General features: G+C 40.0%; 1 protein-coding gene across 14 annotated transcripts in view; it reads left to right on the forward strand.

Annotated features, from left to right (window-relative positions):
* SCHIP1 (schwannomin interacting protein 1) overlaps positions 1–16,839 on the forward strand; it is a 611,917-nt gene that overhangs the window by 586,753 nt on the left and 8,325 nt on the right. For all 14 annotated transcript variants that reach the window (XM_009446613.3, XM_009446614.3, XM_016939974.3 and 11 more), the window contains 3 exon segments: positions 14,008–14,125; positions 15,508–15,705; positions 16,619–16,742. In XM_009446613.3, the coding sequence (XP_009444888.1) occupies positions 14,008–14,125; positions 15,508–15,705; positions 16,619–16,742 (440 nt within the window).

A 16,839-nucleotide genomic window follows, 5' to 3' on the forward strand; every position in this document is an offset into this window, starting at 1 on the left:
TCTGCCAGGCCACAGGTGGTCAGGGCAGATAGCAGGGCAAGAGTCTCCTTTCAGGTGTTAAATCAATCTTTGTGTTCGGTCCTACTTCACTCCCCTACTTTCAGCTGTATCTGAGCATTTCGAGGATTCTGCAGTAGAAATGCATGTGCTTCCTCTACCAGCCTCCCCTGTGGGCGCATGGTAGATTGAGGTAGTTAAGTCAAATACTCCCCACCCATCTGCATATTATCTTCTAAAATTTCATCAAAATCCCTTGTGTGCTGTTGTTTCCGTTTCCTTTTTCTTTGTGCATATAGATTTGTACCTTCTTTTTTTCTTTAATATTATTTTAGTAAGATTTCAGAAGTGAGAGTAGATACTTGTGCTTAATATGCCATGGTTAACTAGAAGGTTTTCACTATTTTTAATAGCACAAATATGTTGATTAAAACCCTGTGTGGAAACCCAGTTTGGCAGTCCTCCTTTGGTTCAGGAGGACTGAAGGAGAGAGACTGGAATACCTCTGCCCAGAAAATGTGTCCCCCATCCTAATTGCCCCTTTCCATGCCTGCCCTTTGGTACCTCTCTCCATCCTTCCCCTACAAGCCCCTGAAGCCTACCTGAAACTCTTCTGGCAAAGCAGAATTTGAAAATCACTGAGTCATCTGCCCCCTGTGGAGACACGGATATCTAAACACAAATGTATTTCACAGTAGCTCATAACAAGCTACACTTGTTGACTCACCATAAGGAAGATTATTTATATCCTGTTCCTTCTGATACTTTCATCTCCACATTCTGGGATGAGATCATCTTCTGAGAACACGATGACTGTTTCGGATCTCTCTCAGAATGATGGTTAATAATGAGACTACATATTTCTAAGAAATATCACTTTATCCCTATAAATTTAAAGTTTGCAAAGACTGACTGTCATCCTCCTCATCAGTAATAATGTAGGAGAAAAGCCTTTAGGATGTTCAGTTGCAATTGTGTAACCCATACTCCCTATCCCTGTTAGAATTTGTTTCTGCTGCATCACTATCCCTGAAATTCTTCATTGAACTGGAAATACCTTACCTCTTACTTACAAAAGTACTTGAGGGATGTCAGAACATTGAGTTCACCAGTATGGTACTCCAAAATTTACCAGAGCACATAATAGTATTTGAAAAACCATTAGGTAACTTACAGAAAAGCTATCATTTTTTATGCCCTCCTCCAAGGATTACCTCTAGTATTCTAAAATATTACACAATTTCAACGCGAAATAGATTTTAAGTGGATCTTTTGAGGAGTAATAAGATTAAAACCAGGTAAACCTGATATGAATTTACTACTCTGAAGAGCTCAATGCCCAATTTTAAATGAGGCTGGAGATTTAAAATTAATTGACCAAGCAGTGGATTCCTAAATGCTAAGCTTACTTTTTAAGGCAGGGCCTACTGAGGTGAGTGGGATCTTTGGCAAACTAATGGAGTTCTGTTTATGTTTCTTTAAAGGCTGTATATTTGCCTGTAGAAACTAACTCCATGCACAGTATGTGAGAAATTATCAAGTAACATGAGGGTCTGGGAAGACTGGAGTTTCAACTGTTCCTGTGAGCATGAGTTCCTCTCAGTTGTCTGTTGGGTTTTAGCCCCACTGGATTTTTCTAGATGTTGCTATCTCCTAAAGCACTTCTTAAGAGTGACAAGTTGTTAAATGAAAGCTAGGCTTACAATAATCCCATAAAGACATTTCATGCCTAATAGTGCAGCAAAATAATATTTGATGTTGCTTCATAACTCAACTAATTAAATTTGACTTATACTGAAATGTGGCAAGTAGAGAGAGTGTCATTTTTTTCTTCAAAATTTGCTAATCCACACATTATCAGCCCTTTACAAACTGAAACTGTATAATCTTTGTCATTTTTTCTATTTAAAAGTGTTTCCGTAAAAAGTTTTTTAAAGCTTAAAATGAAATGAGAAAAATGAATTATCTATTTTTGAAATAAGGTTTCTAAGAAATATTAGGGTTAGTCATATTCTTGAAGAAACATTTTTTCTATTATTACTAGTATAATACTTTCCTATAAAATATGTTTTCATTGGCCAAACTAATTATCAGTTAGCATTATGTTTCAGATGATGAGCTTATATAGCTTAGTGTAATTAAAGGAATAGAAACAGGCTTAGCTGCTGTGGGAACACAAGATAGTCTTTATTAATAGATATCTGGGAAATCTTTTATTTTTTAAACATTACAACCTGACCTAACATTGTGAAGGAAGTTTTCTCTGCCTTCTCCTTTTACCTTTTCTCAGAGTAACCACGAAATAAATTTGATTCTCACCTCTCTTCTTACCTTACCCCAAGAGAGATCTTATTTACATACATATACATATAAACACAGTCTTTTTCATAAAGTGTGCAATGGGATGATGTGACCTGAAATAGGCTATACCATTTTCTCCAAAGGCTGAATATTATGAAAAACAGAAATTCCCCAGAGAACTTTTGAGCAGCTGCTTTGAATAATGATTACTGTTTACTTAACTCAACCATTCCAACATCACCCAATCAAAACTCATTTCTTTCTTGGCCTTATAGGTTTATTGGTAAATGGCTGAGACAAGGCCAATAATGGACACCTGCCATCTCCTTTTGTGTTTGGGCTGGAGGGCAAGGAGTGGGGGGCACCCTAACTGGGAGCTGTTATCAACTGGACCAATAACAGTGAATCCAGAGAGACTTCAAAGAAATAGGATTCACAGGGACTTTAAAAGTGAGGAATTGAGAATCTGTATATACAATGTGCCACGAATCACAGGTCGAACCAGCATCATTTTGCCAAGAAAGTCAATCATCCTTTTGTCTCTAACAGTAATAATTGTTGTATGATTTTCTGGAAGAAGTAAGCACAACGGTTATATCTGCCCAGCGTTAACGAGGAAAGAGGTTGTCTAGTTCCAACTCAGTGAAATTGCCTGTCTGTGGCATCTTTCTTGAAATAATAGATGCATACTGTAGCAACCTATTTATAACATGCAACATATCTTTAACATTTCATATTAGTCTCATACATATATACTAAAGATTTGCTTTAAAAACCCTTCATATAAGTATTTCCAAGGTGTGTGTCATTGCAAATGGTAGCTAATGATGACTTCTTTTTTTTTCACTATTTGAAAGGCCACTGGGTAGTCTAAAAAAAAAAAAAAAAAAAAAAACTATCATTTTTTATGCCCCCTCCTCTAAGGATTGCTTCCAGTATTCAAAAATATTACACAATTTCAAAAGTGAAGCAAGATTTGAAGTAGATCTTTTGAGGAGTAATAAGATTAAAATGGCAAAACAAATCTAATTATGTAAGCAATTCTTCTCCTTCACAAACCTGAAAGAAAAGCAAATTGGTATTTGTGAAATTTTCTTTGTCTAATAAATAGCCTCACTTTACAATAACACCAATGACCCTGGTTTAATTAGGTGCAATTAATTTTGTGCAAGCTGAATTTGACATCTTGCTAGAGGCATAACCAGCTGTACCCTGTCTTATGAATTTTTTTTTTATCACCAATGAGAATTCAATTGCCTGAGCTATTGCAAAAGAGGGGGAGGCAGGAAGAAAAAGACCACAGGGCTGCATTTTATATTTAAAAATGGCTCTAGTAGACAGCTGAATGTTTAATTAAAAGAGTTTCTAGGAATTATTTTTCATTGGTGCATCATCTTTGACAAGCTATGATGACTTTATTACTGTAGTTTGCATTCTCTTTGGACAGTGGTCCTATACATGTGTCTAGACACACACAGTTCACGTGACAGTGCTCCATTGAGAGTGCACAAAAGCATTCATTGCTGCTAGAAAACATTCTAACTGACTGCAGGTGAGCCATGTTATCTAAGGTTTAACACCATCCTTTTACTCAATCCTGTTGTAAAATTTTCTGTCCTGCTTGGATTGTTCTCATTCAGATTATTGCACGCATTAAAAACCCATGGAAGGCCAGGCACAGTGGCATGTGCCTGTAGTCACAGCTACTCAGGAGGCTGAGATGGGAGGATCCCTTGAGCCCAGGAGCTTGAGGATAGCTTAGGCAACACAGCGAGAACCTGTCTCTAGAACAAAACAAAACAAAACAAACCATGAAAGAGATTTCTGATGAGAACAGAAACCATTAGTGCAATCAACAGATTACAAAGAGGAAAACAAGATCCAATGGCTATAATTTGTGAAGTGTTTTCTAAGTAGACAGAATATTTATGTATGGCGTTAGAAAATCAGTGTCATTGAAAACACTATAAAAAGCTCAGATCCTGCCATATTTGTCCCCCATTCTTCCAGTCTCCCTGCTTCTGTCACCAGAGACAATCACTGTTCCAGGATTTGTATTTGTTCTTCCACCATCGATCATGAGGTGGTGTATCCACATGCTCTGTTAATCACCATGCTTTTTCACTTATCAACATGTTTCGGGTCTGTTCACTAGGCAGGCAGTGTAGCGTGGTGGGTAGGAGTGGGGTATTGGGAACCAGAGGGTCTGGCTTGGAATCTTGACTCTGCCCCTTACTAGCACTTACTAATGGCTTCACTTGTGGCTCAGTTTCCTCATCTGTAAAATAGGGTAATAATTGTGCCTACTTCATGGGGTTACTGTGAGGAAGACCAGCAAAGCACTCAGAAGAGTGCCTGGACGAGAGTCAATGCTGCATTAGTAGGTGCTGCTACAGTATTTCGTTATCCTTTTTATTTACTCTTAGACACCATTGATTGTAAGACAAATAGTTATTTTATGTACCACTAAAAAAGAAAAACTACTGCCATTTAAACGGTGACACATGCCTTCTTAACACTTAGAGTTTTTATTTTAGTTATTGAAAGAGTAATTTTAGACTTCTTTGGACATACGCTTTTATCATATGTTTCTTGTGCACAAAAAGAGGAAGAAAAGGTGAAACATGTTGGCAAATGTAGTCCTAAACTTTCCAACTCTCCATTTAACCACTTTACCTGAGAGCTGCCATGTCTCAGCTTTTGGGCCATCGGGAGATGGAGTGCATCACCTTCCAAGCCATCGTTCCCCCATCTGCAAGGTTTGATGCTGGAGCTTTGTTGTTCTTGTCAGAAGGCATGAGTGGACAACCAGTGCCCACCTCCTCCTTGGGGATTATTACCTGGTTTGTGGGCTGATAGGGTTAAGTACTGCCATCATGCCACCACCTACCTGAGGTACAGCAGCTGAGATACATCCCTATTTTAGGCTGGGAGCAGTGGCTTACGCCTGTAATCCCAGCACTTTAGGAGGCCAAGGGAGGCGGATCACCTGAGGTCAGGAGTTCAAGATCAGCACAGCCAACATGATGAAACCCCCATCTCTACTAAAAATACAAAAATTAGCCAGGAGTGGTGGCGGGCGCCTATAATCCCAGCTACTCAGGAGGCTGAGGCAGGAGAATCGCTTTAACCCTGGAGGCAGAGGTTGCAGTGAGCCGAGATCACCCCATTGCACTCCAGCCTGGGTGACAAGAGCGAAACTCTGTTTCAAAAAATAAAAAATAAAGACTGCAAAATGTAAATAACCATGCTTCATAGAATCAATGCAATCTTATTGATCCACTGCATTCTTTTTCACGACTGCGTAGAATTCAAACAGTCACAAACTAAATCATGAAAGCCAGTGTTTTTGAGATGAAGCTTACCATGGAACCAAGCCTAAATGGTGGCCCCAAAATGTTTCTAAACATGAACATAAAAAGTGGTAAAGCAGTGCTTTAATGGTCAAAAGAATAAAAGAATTTGCAATTAAGATTTTCGCCTACTTCAGGAATATGCCTCAGAAACACACACCGGCACTGACTCTCCGCTATCATGTTTTTTACCCAGTCCGCATGAACATTTTCAAAGGTCTGGAGGGGGAAAAGTATTTCTTCTCTAACCTTCATTGCCTCAACAGCTGAAACTCATCAGCAGGTGGGGTAGATAGGTGTTTAAACTCTGTCTGAGCTGAGCAGAATAAATAGGCAGCCTGGCTTTAAAAATACAAACAGTTAAATTTATATCAATTACGTTAGAGTCTGTAATTTACTGCAGATCCAAGGAGGAGAATGAAATCAAGACTGGATTGAGGAGGGATGTCAACAGTTGAATCAGAGTCCATCCACAGAAATGTTCTCTTATAAGAAAATATGTTTCTTGCTGCCCACGGATCTCCCACCACCTCCAGCACCCTGCCAAAAACAAAAGCCCAGCCTGACTCATGTGAGTCAGTCCCTGCATAGACATGGCTGAGTCAGACACACAGCCATCCTCTTCCAGCCATCAAACACTGATCTGCTCACCTTTTCTCCAACACACAAATGCTAATCATCAACTTGGTCATGTTCTTTCCTTTTCTTTTTGAAATTCTTCCAAGGCCGGGCGCAGTGACTCATGCCTGTAATCCCAGCACTTTGGGAGGCCAAGGCAGGTGGATCACGTGAGGTCAGTAGTTCCGGACCAGCCTGGCCAACATGGTGAAACCCTGTCTCTACTAAAAATGCAAAAGATAGCCAGCTGGGTATGGTGGCGGGCGCTTATAGTCCAAGCTACTCGGGAGGCTGAGGCAGGAGTATCGCTTGAACCCAGGAGGCGGAGGTTGCAGTGAGCCAAGATTGCACCCCTGCACTCCAGCCTGGGCAACAGAGTGAGACTCTGTCTCAAAAAAATAAAAATAAAAATAAATAAATTCCTGCCAAATGCCCATATGTAGCACCTCAGAGGTGCTCAAAAGAGGAAAATCCAAAGCCAACTGAATCTCTTTCACCAAAAAAAAAAAAGATGTATTTCCTGACTTTTTTTCTATGCATATATCTCCATATTTTTGTTTATAAAATTGGAATTATAGCATAGGTACTGTTTTTAGCCTTCTTTCTTTTACTTAACAGTCGGAAACTTTCATCCAATCTAATAATATTGGACTAAGCTTATTCATAAGATTCATCTAATGAAATAATATTGGACTAATCTTATTCATAAGATTAGTATTTCTACTAGCTGCAGAATAGCCCATCATATATTTCACCATAATATACTTTATCAATCTTTTATTGTTAGGCATTTAAGTTGTTGCCAGCTTTTTGTTTTGGTTTTGTTTTTGTTTTGCTTCTTTCTTTTTTTTTTTTCTTTCTTCTCTTTTTTTCTACCATTAATGAATTTGTTTCCTCCTTTTTAAAGTGCGCTGACATCTCAAGACGGACTTTCCTAGAGTATCAGTGTTGTGATATTGTGTAATTTAACCTCTCTGAGCCGTTTTCTCATATGTGAAACAGGGTTCACAGTGCCTGCTTCATGTGTATCTGAGGGTTAGACATAAAATAGTAAAATGCCTGGCACATAGTAGATGCTCAAAAACAGTAACTTTTAATTTCAGAATACAGATTACTTGGAAATTACTTGGCCTTATTTAAGATGGAAGTAGATAACATTTGTTGCCTACGAGAGATGGCTGTTTTATTCCTAGTATCAGAAGAGGCCTCGTTCTGGTCTTTCATTCATGCTAGAGAACATTTCAGTTGAAAATGCATTTTCCCAACATTAAGATCCTATAATTCCAAATTTAATTACATGAAAGTGGTCATTAGTGAAGGAAATGGACACTGATGTAGAATTAGAACCAACAGCCGTCTGAGGAATGCAAGTATTTATAGCTCTCTGGAGATTCGGGTTAGGATACAGGGGCGATGTTTCTCCAAAGAAAAGCTGGTGAGTGATAGTTTCCCTTTTCTATTAGTTGCCTAAGTCAGTGAGGAGATTCTGTGGCTATGTGGTGCCACAGAATGGCTGGTGTGCTTACCAGCCATCATGTGAACATGTACAGATGGAAGGGTCCAGAACTATTCTTAGAAGAGCAAGCAGAAAAAAGAAAGTATGCATAAGATTAGGAGGAGAAAACCCAGAGAGGGTCATTCACACTCCAACTACCTTTGGAGCTGCCTTCATCAGCTTTTGCTGAGGAAGCCGAACACCTGAGTCCTGTAAGGTGGGGATCAGGACAGGATATAAAGAGACATAATGTCCTCCCCAATCCTCTCTTTGGCATATAGTTAGAAACTACCCATAGCTTCTCTGGGCACATAACTACTGGAGGGTCAGCTTTTCTATCTCTCTCCTGTATTTATTCCGCCCAACCTCAGTTCACCAAGACCTCCTTCCTTTTGCAGTTTTCTGCTCTTTCACTCTTCTGGTTAACACCTTATTAATGTCCAGGTAGCAAAAGTATTTTCCATATATAAGACAGGGAGATTCTACTAAGTGTTTCTTGAGGTCTCTTCCAATGCTCTGTGTATTCCACATTTCTATTTATACATTGTGACTTAATGATCCAAGCACTTGATATCTGTTAGAAGACCTAGTTTTTATTTGCATCACTTAATGTAGGGGTCGTGAACCATAAAATGCCCTCAGGAGCCAAAAAGAAACATAAGAGAGTGAAGTAGTGCAGATAAAAAGCAATAGAGAATACTGGGGACTGCAGCAAACTAGAAAGTGTGTGCCCTGGCTGACGGGGACCGCAGCTACTCAGCACCAGCCTATTGGTGCCATGAAATTTACAGAACTATTATTGCCTGATCATCAATGAATGAATGAATGTGTGCATGAACATGTAACTCTTTTTTCTCTACCTTATGTAGTTATAAAAATCATTTATAGTCATTGTGTGTGTGTGATGATTTTTGTTGGACCAGCATTATTTGCTAAAATATAGCATTGTATTTTCATAACAAATATTGTGAGGCAGAAACTTTTCCTTTTGTTTCTTTTTTTGTGTTTTTAAGTAGTAATAGGCATTTCTGTAACTCAAGGTAAATATCAAACTGGAACAGTCAGTAGGGAAAAGAAGGGAAAGGGGCAGAGTTTGCAGGATGGGAAAACTATTTTACAATTTACAAGGAGTAGCAGTACTTCATTTTAACCTAACTGAACACATTTTATAGCGACACCATCACACGTGCAGTACATCTAAAGCTTACCCAAACCTCAATTGTTCTCACATTGTTTCTTCATGACAGATTCTCAGAAAAATGAAATATGTTTTTAGATACTTGAGTAGTTACAATCCATATTTTATGTTTCATCACTTTTGAAATTCTCATGAAACAGAAAAAGATATAGTATAAAAATATAGGCAATTATTCATTATATATAAAATCTTTGAATCATGCATCAAAGATCCTTTAAAATAAATGGAAATAATGTATTTTAATGACCCAGCCACAAACTAGTTGGGGATATTGAGTAATGAATGGCATAGCAGGACCAATGGCTCTCGAGCCACACTGGTTGTAGGCAGATAATGAGCAATGCATGTTCGAAGTCCTTGGCATATGGGACATTCCCTTTCATTCTGTTTCCTAAGGAAAGCCATACAATTGCCTTAAAATTATAAGCAAGTATAGGAGGCATATTTCCTTTAAAATTATATTGCCAGATACAGAAAGGATCTAATAAATTCAAACCTCATGTTAAGTGTAGTATAAGGGAAAGGCCACTGGATTCTAAAATCAGAAGTCCAGCCTGTAGCCTCTTGCTTTGTGACCCTGTACCAGTTACCTATTGCCACAATGATGATGCGTAATTTTTTTAAAAAGCCATCCATGTCAGTAGCATACAATGATGAAGTTTTACTTCTCCTTAGGATCCTATAGGTCAGCTGGGTGGTTCTGTTCTGAGCTGGGCTTGGACAGGCTTATTCAGTCATCTCCGGTCAGCGAGGTGGCTGGGCTCTCACACGTGTCTAGGGCTTCAGTTGAGACAACTGCCGGTTGAGCTCTGTGCTACGAAGTTACACCGCCAGCAGGCTAGCCTGGACCTGTTCTGAGGGTGGTGGCAGGGCTCCCTGAGGGGGAAACTGGAATACCATCACTTCCTCTGCATTCTACTGGCAAAGACAAGTTCCAAGGCCAGCCCAGGGCTAGGGAAATAGACTCCACTTCTCAATGGGAGAAGCTGCAGGGTCACATTACAGAGGAGATGGGTATGAGGAGAGGAAGAATTGAGATCATTTTTATAAAGAGGTTGTCACAGGTCTGTGGCAAGTCATTTGACTTCTCTGAGTAACTATATCTTGCCTGTAATTCACAGGTGATTATACAGCCCCTGGAGAGAATGTAAGTGAACATACTTTAAAATTCAATGCAACAGTTCAAGTAAAGTGAACCAAGGTGCTGTGGACGGGGATAAAAATCTTACCAATGAATCTTGAACATTTATACGTAGATACTAGTGGTCTAAGCAGGTGCTGGGAGATTCCCATTCCTAAAATCAAGTAGAAAAGCAAGTAGAAAATCAAGAAAAAAGCAAGTAGTTCCAGGCTTCAGAGCTGGCCTCAGACCAGCCCAATCCCGGTCACTACAACCCAAAGCCAAGAACAAAGGCCCAATTCATAATGACCACTGCTCCTCTAGAAGTCACCAGCAAACTTTAGGGCCATGGCATTGTTTCTCTCAGGGAATAAACTGCTCTTGTCCCTGTATTTTGAAAGAAATGTTACCTTTATATAAAATCATATTACCACTTGGCTGAGTTTTTGAGATATTCTATTCATACTTAAAAACTTTTCGTCTCTGCCATCCTCTCAACTCCTGTGCATATTTTAATAGTATCCCTGGTAACAGTAGTTGGAAGTCAGCACCAGTGTTTTCTAAATAACAGCCTTCCTCACTGTAAATGCCAAGCAGACGTGGTTGCTGTGCAGCCTCCCGACCAAGTGCCCTCCTGCTCCTGGCCAGTAGGCACTGTCACACTGAGGCCACTCCTGCTCACACTGAGATGTCCAGAAGACATACTTAGTCTTTATCTCTCCATGTTTCTGGGCATTCTCCATCAAGGACACTTTCTTTCCAGACCCCTGGTGCTCCCTGCCAGTAGCTCCGGGCAGCAGCGTTGTTTTTAATTGCCTTGTGATGTGTAAGGGAGAAGAGCTTTCTGGGATAACCAGGACAGACCTTTCAGAAATGAAATCGACAGGCAAGGCTGACTTCCAGCAGCCCTTGCACAGTGCTCTGCTAAATGCCACTTGAAACATCAAGGAACCTTGAATTGGATACCTTGAAATTATATCTCTAATTAACAAGATGAGGATCGTGTTTTGTTTTCACCTCAGACTGTGCTTGAGAGATCTAGGTAAATTAGGCACCCTGCAGCCTGAATTTTGCAAGACTGGTTATGAGGGCAGCCAGATGCACTGTAGTGTGAGGGACAGAGGCCCGGGGAACTGTGGTTTTCAGATGTGAGCCTCAAGAAGAGCCATGTCTCCCAGGGTGGGCAGGGTCCTGGAACGGGTTATTTGTTCTTCCACCCTGGGCACAGAGGCCTTCAGCAGCACCAGGTGGCCCCACTCATCCATTCAGGCTGCTTGGGATCTGTGGTTGAGTTTCACCGAGAGCTGACTTCATCTTAAAACCCGCTTAAAGGCTAAAAGCAAACAAATCCTTCTTGAAACCTGAGCTCGTTTTAAGATGTCTTTACTAAAATCCCCTCTGAACCATTAGCTGTTATGTCATATAATTTCCTTTTCCTGAGAGTAACATTCTTGGTGATTACCACTATAAGGAATTATGTCTCACCCTATAAGAAGCTCTCTTCAGTTTCCCGTGGGGATAATGTGGCTAAGGCGATTTTCTGAATTTCTACCTGCGGCGTTTTTTGATTTTACGCAGACTACTTTTTTTTCTTTCCTTTCCTGAGTTAGACTATATGGGATGTTTAAGTCTGGGTTAATCCTTCAAAAAGAAGTCAGCGTGGCAGCAGAACAACAGAATTTATGATCAAACTTTCTTCTGAGTGAAAATACATATCTCTGGACATTGTAAACTTTATTTTGCTTTGTGTTTTGTATTGTGGGTTATTTTACATTTTTATAATCTGTGTATCCAGTAGCCAGACCCTTCTTCTCAAGACTTTATTCAATAAATAGAAAATGCTACATAATCCTAGATTCAAATTAGAGTTTGTCTTTAAAATGTGTCTGTTTTTAATTTGCTAACAGCTTTTTTCCCACCATTTTCCAATCCATAGAACTTGAGTATTATTATTAAAAGGGGGTTGATTTTATTTTTTTAGACCGACAGGCATTAAAATTTCTAAACCTGCATGGAATCAAAGGGTAACCTGAACATATTAGATTTCTCCAGGAAAAAAAAAATGTATATATATGTGTGTGTGTGTGTGTGTGTGTGTGTGTGTGTGTGTGTATGTATGTATGTATATCCAATAGATAAAAGTAAAAAGGCGGCAAATCCCAGCTCAGTAGAAGAACAAACTGCCTAATAGACAATGTGTTGTCTCAGAGAGTTGATTCTACATCAGGGATTACTGTGACAGGACAAGCAGTATTAGAGTAAGTGACTTTAGAGAGTCATTTCACCTCTAAAATTCTGTTCCTTTTGTTTAGACTTTCAGTAAATAGAGAATGGAGAGCAACTCGCATGTACAGGTCACTTGCCCTGCACTAAGCTATGAATGAACTATTTTAATCCTTCCTGCATAACACTGGGTTTGCTACTATTCAACCCATTTTACAGATGAGGAAAACTGAGGGTCATACAGCTTTTGTAATGTGCCTGGAGAAAGAAGTAAGGATTCAGAACCTAAGTTCAGCTCACTCCAAGCATCTTCAGATGATCAGAGTGGGGTGTGTTGCTTTCTAACCCCTAGTTCTGGGCCTGGCTCCCCCTTGCCTGTGCCATGAGGGTAGGGAGCAAATAGAGCTGGGCAGACTGAGGGAATGGCTGCATTTTCTTACAGGGTTGTAAGCTGGGATTTTCAGTAATTACAGAATTTAACAATAGGTGGCAGTGCATACCCATAACAATTATGGTTCCCGTGTTAAATCAGATTTTCTTTTTCTGGGTTCTGTGTTGTTTTCAATAAAAGAATCACTTTAAATGAGTGATCTGATCAATTTCTACAAAGCATTCCCACCATTGGAATTGAAAAGTCAAATCTCAGGTAAGTTGTTCTTGGCATTTCTTCCTATGGCAGTAATAATGCCAGAGAAATTCAGCATCCTCTGCCCTAAACCTGGCTTAGGTCAGCTTCCTTGGGATCTTTTCTTGCATAGGAACCTCCTTTTGCCTTTTCTTTCCCTAAGCTTACACAGAGACTGGGGCTACTAGAGATGCTAGGAAAACTACTTCTTTAAAAACGCTTTATCACCAAACAGTATTGAAATGTGTTCAACTTCAAAAGAAGGTTAGAACAAAAAGTTGGCTGTGCAGTCTGGCCTGTGAGTGGCAGCTACACAGCCAGGTTACCCTTTGTGACTGTGCTTCCAAAAACATCAGCCCTGGAGCTTCAGGATTCACCACACATATAATGGCTTCCCAAAGGTCTCTGTCCCTGAGGTTCTGTGTGCCGGAGGTGGTCTGCAGAACCTTGCTGTGTTCTAAGGCTGCACCTTACTGCCTGGGTTTGGGGCTTCCTTACATTTTTTTAAGTGTGAACCTGTGGTGTTTTTCTTCCTTAATGATATAAATGAGCTCCCTCGGTTGGCTTTTGGCAACTGCCTTAAAGATTTCCTTCAGATGACCCTATTCTGTCTATTTGGGAGAAAAGGAGTCTTTCTTCAGAGAGCTGTGGCCTTGGGATGCTGGCTCCAGTGAGAGAGTCTTTGATTGTCCCCCTGGGACGGGTTCTCTAGATGACACCACGCAGCCTTATTTGCCCGAGGACCCCATTCATCTTGATTGACAGGACTGTAAACTCAAAGACTCAACACATTTTTATTGTGCACCAACTATCTGTTTGGTATTGTTCTGGGTGCTCTAACATGGGGCCTTAAATTATTTTTCACTTACCATGAAAATGGCGAGGAAAAAACTCACAGAACATTGGAAAATCCTCTACTAAGAGTTATTTATATGTGGAGAGTAATATTGGTTGCTCATTTCTCCATGTGAAGAACACATAAGACTACTTTCTGTTAGCAAAATCAGACAGTTCTATTGGCTGAAGCCAAATAACAAACAGCTAAATAGAACTAGTGTCCTGTTTGTTTCTGCCCAGACTGCAGAGTGGGATGAACTTGCAGATATGCTTTGTCAACGACAGTGGCAGTGATAAGGACAGTGATGCTGATGACAGTAAGACTGAAACCAGCTTGGACACCCCCTTGTCTCCCATGGTGAGTCCAAACAGCACCAGCTGAAGCTCGGTGTTGTGATTTCCGGGCCATTTAGCTTCTTTTCTGTTGTAAGGTGAATCAGGAACAAACATTTCAGAGATTAAAGAAGAAAAGTTTCTTGGAATTGCATGCTCCTAAAATTTGACAATGATTAAAAAGTCAAAGTTGTAATAAAATAGAGATATATAAGCTTTCTTAAAGTTAATAACTATTTTCATATTAAACCGTTAGAGAAATCACCAGCCTGGGCAACATGGCAAAACCTTGTCTCTATAAAAAAAATACAAACATTAGCTGATCATGGTGCCTATAGTCCCAGCTACTCAGGAGGCTGAGGCGGGAGGATCAGCTGAGCCCAGGAGTTCAAGGCTGCAGTGAGCTATGATGACACCTCTGCACTCCAGCCGGGGCAACATAGTGAGACCCTGTCTCTAACGAGAGAGAGTGTATTAGTTCATTTTCATGTTGCCAATAAAGACATATCCAAGACTGGGCAATTTACAAAAGAAAGAGGTTTAATGGACTTACAGTTCCACATGGCTAATGAGGCCTTGCAATCATGGCGGAAGGCAAGGAGGAGCAAGTCACGTCTTACATTTTTAAAACCATCATATCTGGTGAGACTCATTCACTATCACAAGAACAGTACAGGAAAGACCCACCCCCATAATTCAATTACCTCCCACTGCGTTCCTGCCACGACACATGGGAATTGTGGGAGTTACAATTCAGGATGAGATTTGGGTGGGTACACAGCCAAACCATATCAGAGAGAGAGAGAAATTAGATATGCTCTAAAAATTATAAAGAGAAAATAAGCTAAATCCAGTTCTTCCCTATTGGGCTTAGAAATATGAGCTCATGTCTTTCCTTCCCATTACAGAAGTTGGCTGAATAATCATGGGTGCCTGTTGCTGGAATTCTTTCCTCTCTGTGAGGTCTGTCTATAGCCTTTTTTACCAAAGACCAGCAAAGAGGAAACTGTTGTCATTGAGTGCAGTGCGACATCAGAACATCATTGGATACGTGAGATCCTGTCCACACGAAGAACCTACGTAGGGCCTTGGCTCTGAGTCAATATTTTGTTATGTCTGTTCACTTCAGGAAAGTTTTGAGGCCAAGAATCAAAGACATATTTCAAGGTTGTTGTAAATATATTTCCCGTTATTAACTATACTGCTCTCTCTGTTTATGCTAAAATCTATTTTAAACTAGACCCTTTTTGTGTTACTTGAGATTTATCAACTCAAGCAGCAAGTCACATTGAGGGAGGGAACTCTGAGCTGCTCTGAGAGAAGGCTCAGAGGATGTTGTAGCCCATCTCTAAGTGGATGCTAGCTGGCATGCATGGAAGGCTCAGGCTGCTCTTTTTCCCTTTGCAGAGCAAACAGAGTTCTTCCTATTCTGATAGAGACACTACTGAAGAGGAATCTGAATCCTTGGATGACATGGACTTCCTTACAAGGCAAAAGAAATTGCAAGCTGAAGCCAAAATGGCCCTTGCCATGGCCAAACCAATGGCCAAAATGCAAGTAGAAGTGGAGAAACAGAACAGGAAAAAGTCTCCCGTCGCTGATCTTGTAAGCAGCAAAGGCTGAAATGCAAGCAAGTGTTTGGGGGCCAGAAATGGTTGACACTGTCCCAGTCCTTTCCCAGAATTATGCAAACTTGTGTTTCTCTAAGGCGGTTTGTAAAAAGTCCTGTCATTGAGAAATGATTAAGTTTGTTTCTTTTTCCTTCCTACTGTAGCACTGAAAAATACAGAAGCAATAGATTTCACAAAAGTAAAGTTTGCTGTTGATTGATGTCTACTGTTTCTTAGCAACAATATTAGCTGCCACAGGAATATTTAAATTCCTTTGAAGTAATCTCAGTCTAAGAACCTATTGGTCTTGGCAAACTTACTATTGCTATAATTCTCATTCTCATGTTTCAATAAAGACAATATCGCATAGTGAATAGGAGTCCTGGACTTTGGAGTTTAAGTCTAGCTCTGCCATTGACCTGCTATGAAGTTCTAAGCAAGTTACTTAAGTCTCAGTTTTCTCATCTATAAAATGGGGATGATAATGCCTGTGTCAGAGTATGATTGTGAGGATTCAGTGAGATAAAGTATTCAAAGCACATAGCACAGTGCTTGTAGCATGGTATAAATTATTAAATAGTAGCTGATACTAATTTTTTCCATGTCATTGATATTATTGATGTTCCTTGATAATTCATTTATGGCTATAACATTGACTCACAACCCATATTAAAGACGAGTCAAAAAGCTTTTGATGCTGGTAGTGTTGTGTTTTGATGCCAGTTGCATATTAGGTAATGTAGTGTGGATGTAGGGCCCCACATTGGGAAAGACACAGACTGGGAAAGCTTTTAATCACTGAATTGCAGTGGGTGGATGAGTGGGTCTTTTAAGAGAAAACTGGGTCTTACGTTCAGTGTGTTTGTGGCTCTGTTCACTCCTCCATTTCTTCTCCTTTGTATCTTCAGCTGCCACACATGCCTCATATAAGTGAATGCTTGATGAAAAGAAGTTTAAAACCCACCGACCTGAGAGACATGACTATTGGGCAGCTACAAGTGATAGTCAATGATCTCCATTCCCAGATAGAAAGTAAGTGTAAGATATGCTTGAAAATAGGATATTCAATGTAAAACATCGTGGGATAATGCTGCTTCCTTGGTCCAACTTTTTCATACAACATTTCATT

The sequence above is a fragment of the Pan troglodytes genome, chromosome 2, assembly GCF_028858775.2.
Source record: "Pan troglodytes isolate AG18354 chromosome 2, NHGRI_mPanTro3-v2.0_pri, whole genome shotgun sequence".
Lineage (NCBI taxonomy): Eukaryota > Metazoa > Chordata > Mammalia > Primates > Hominidae > Pan > Pan troglodytes.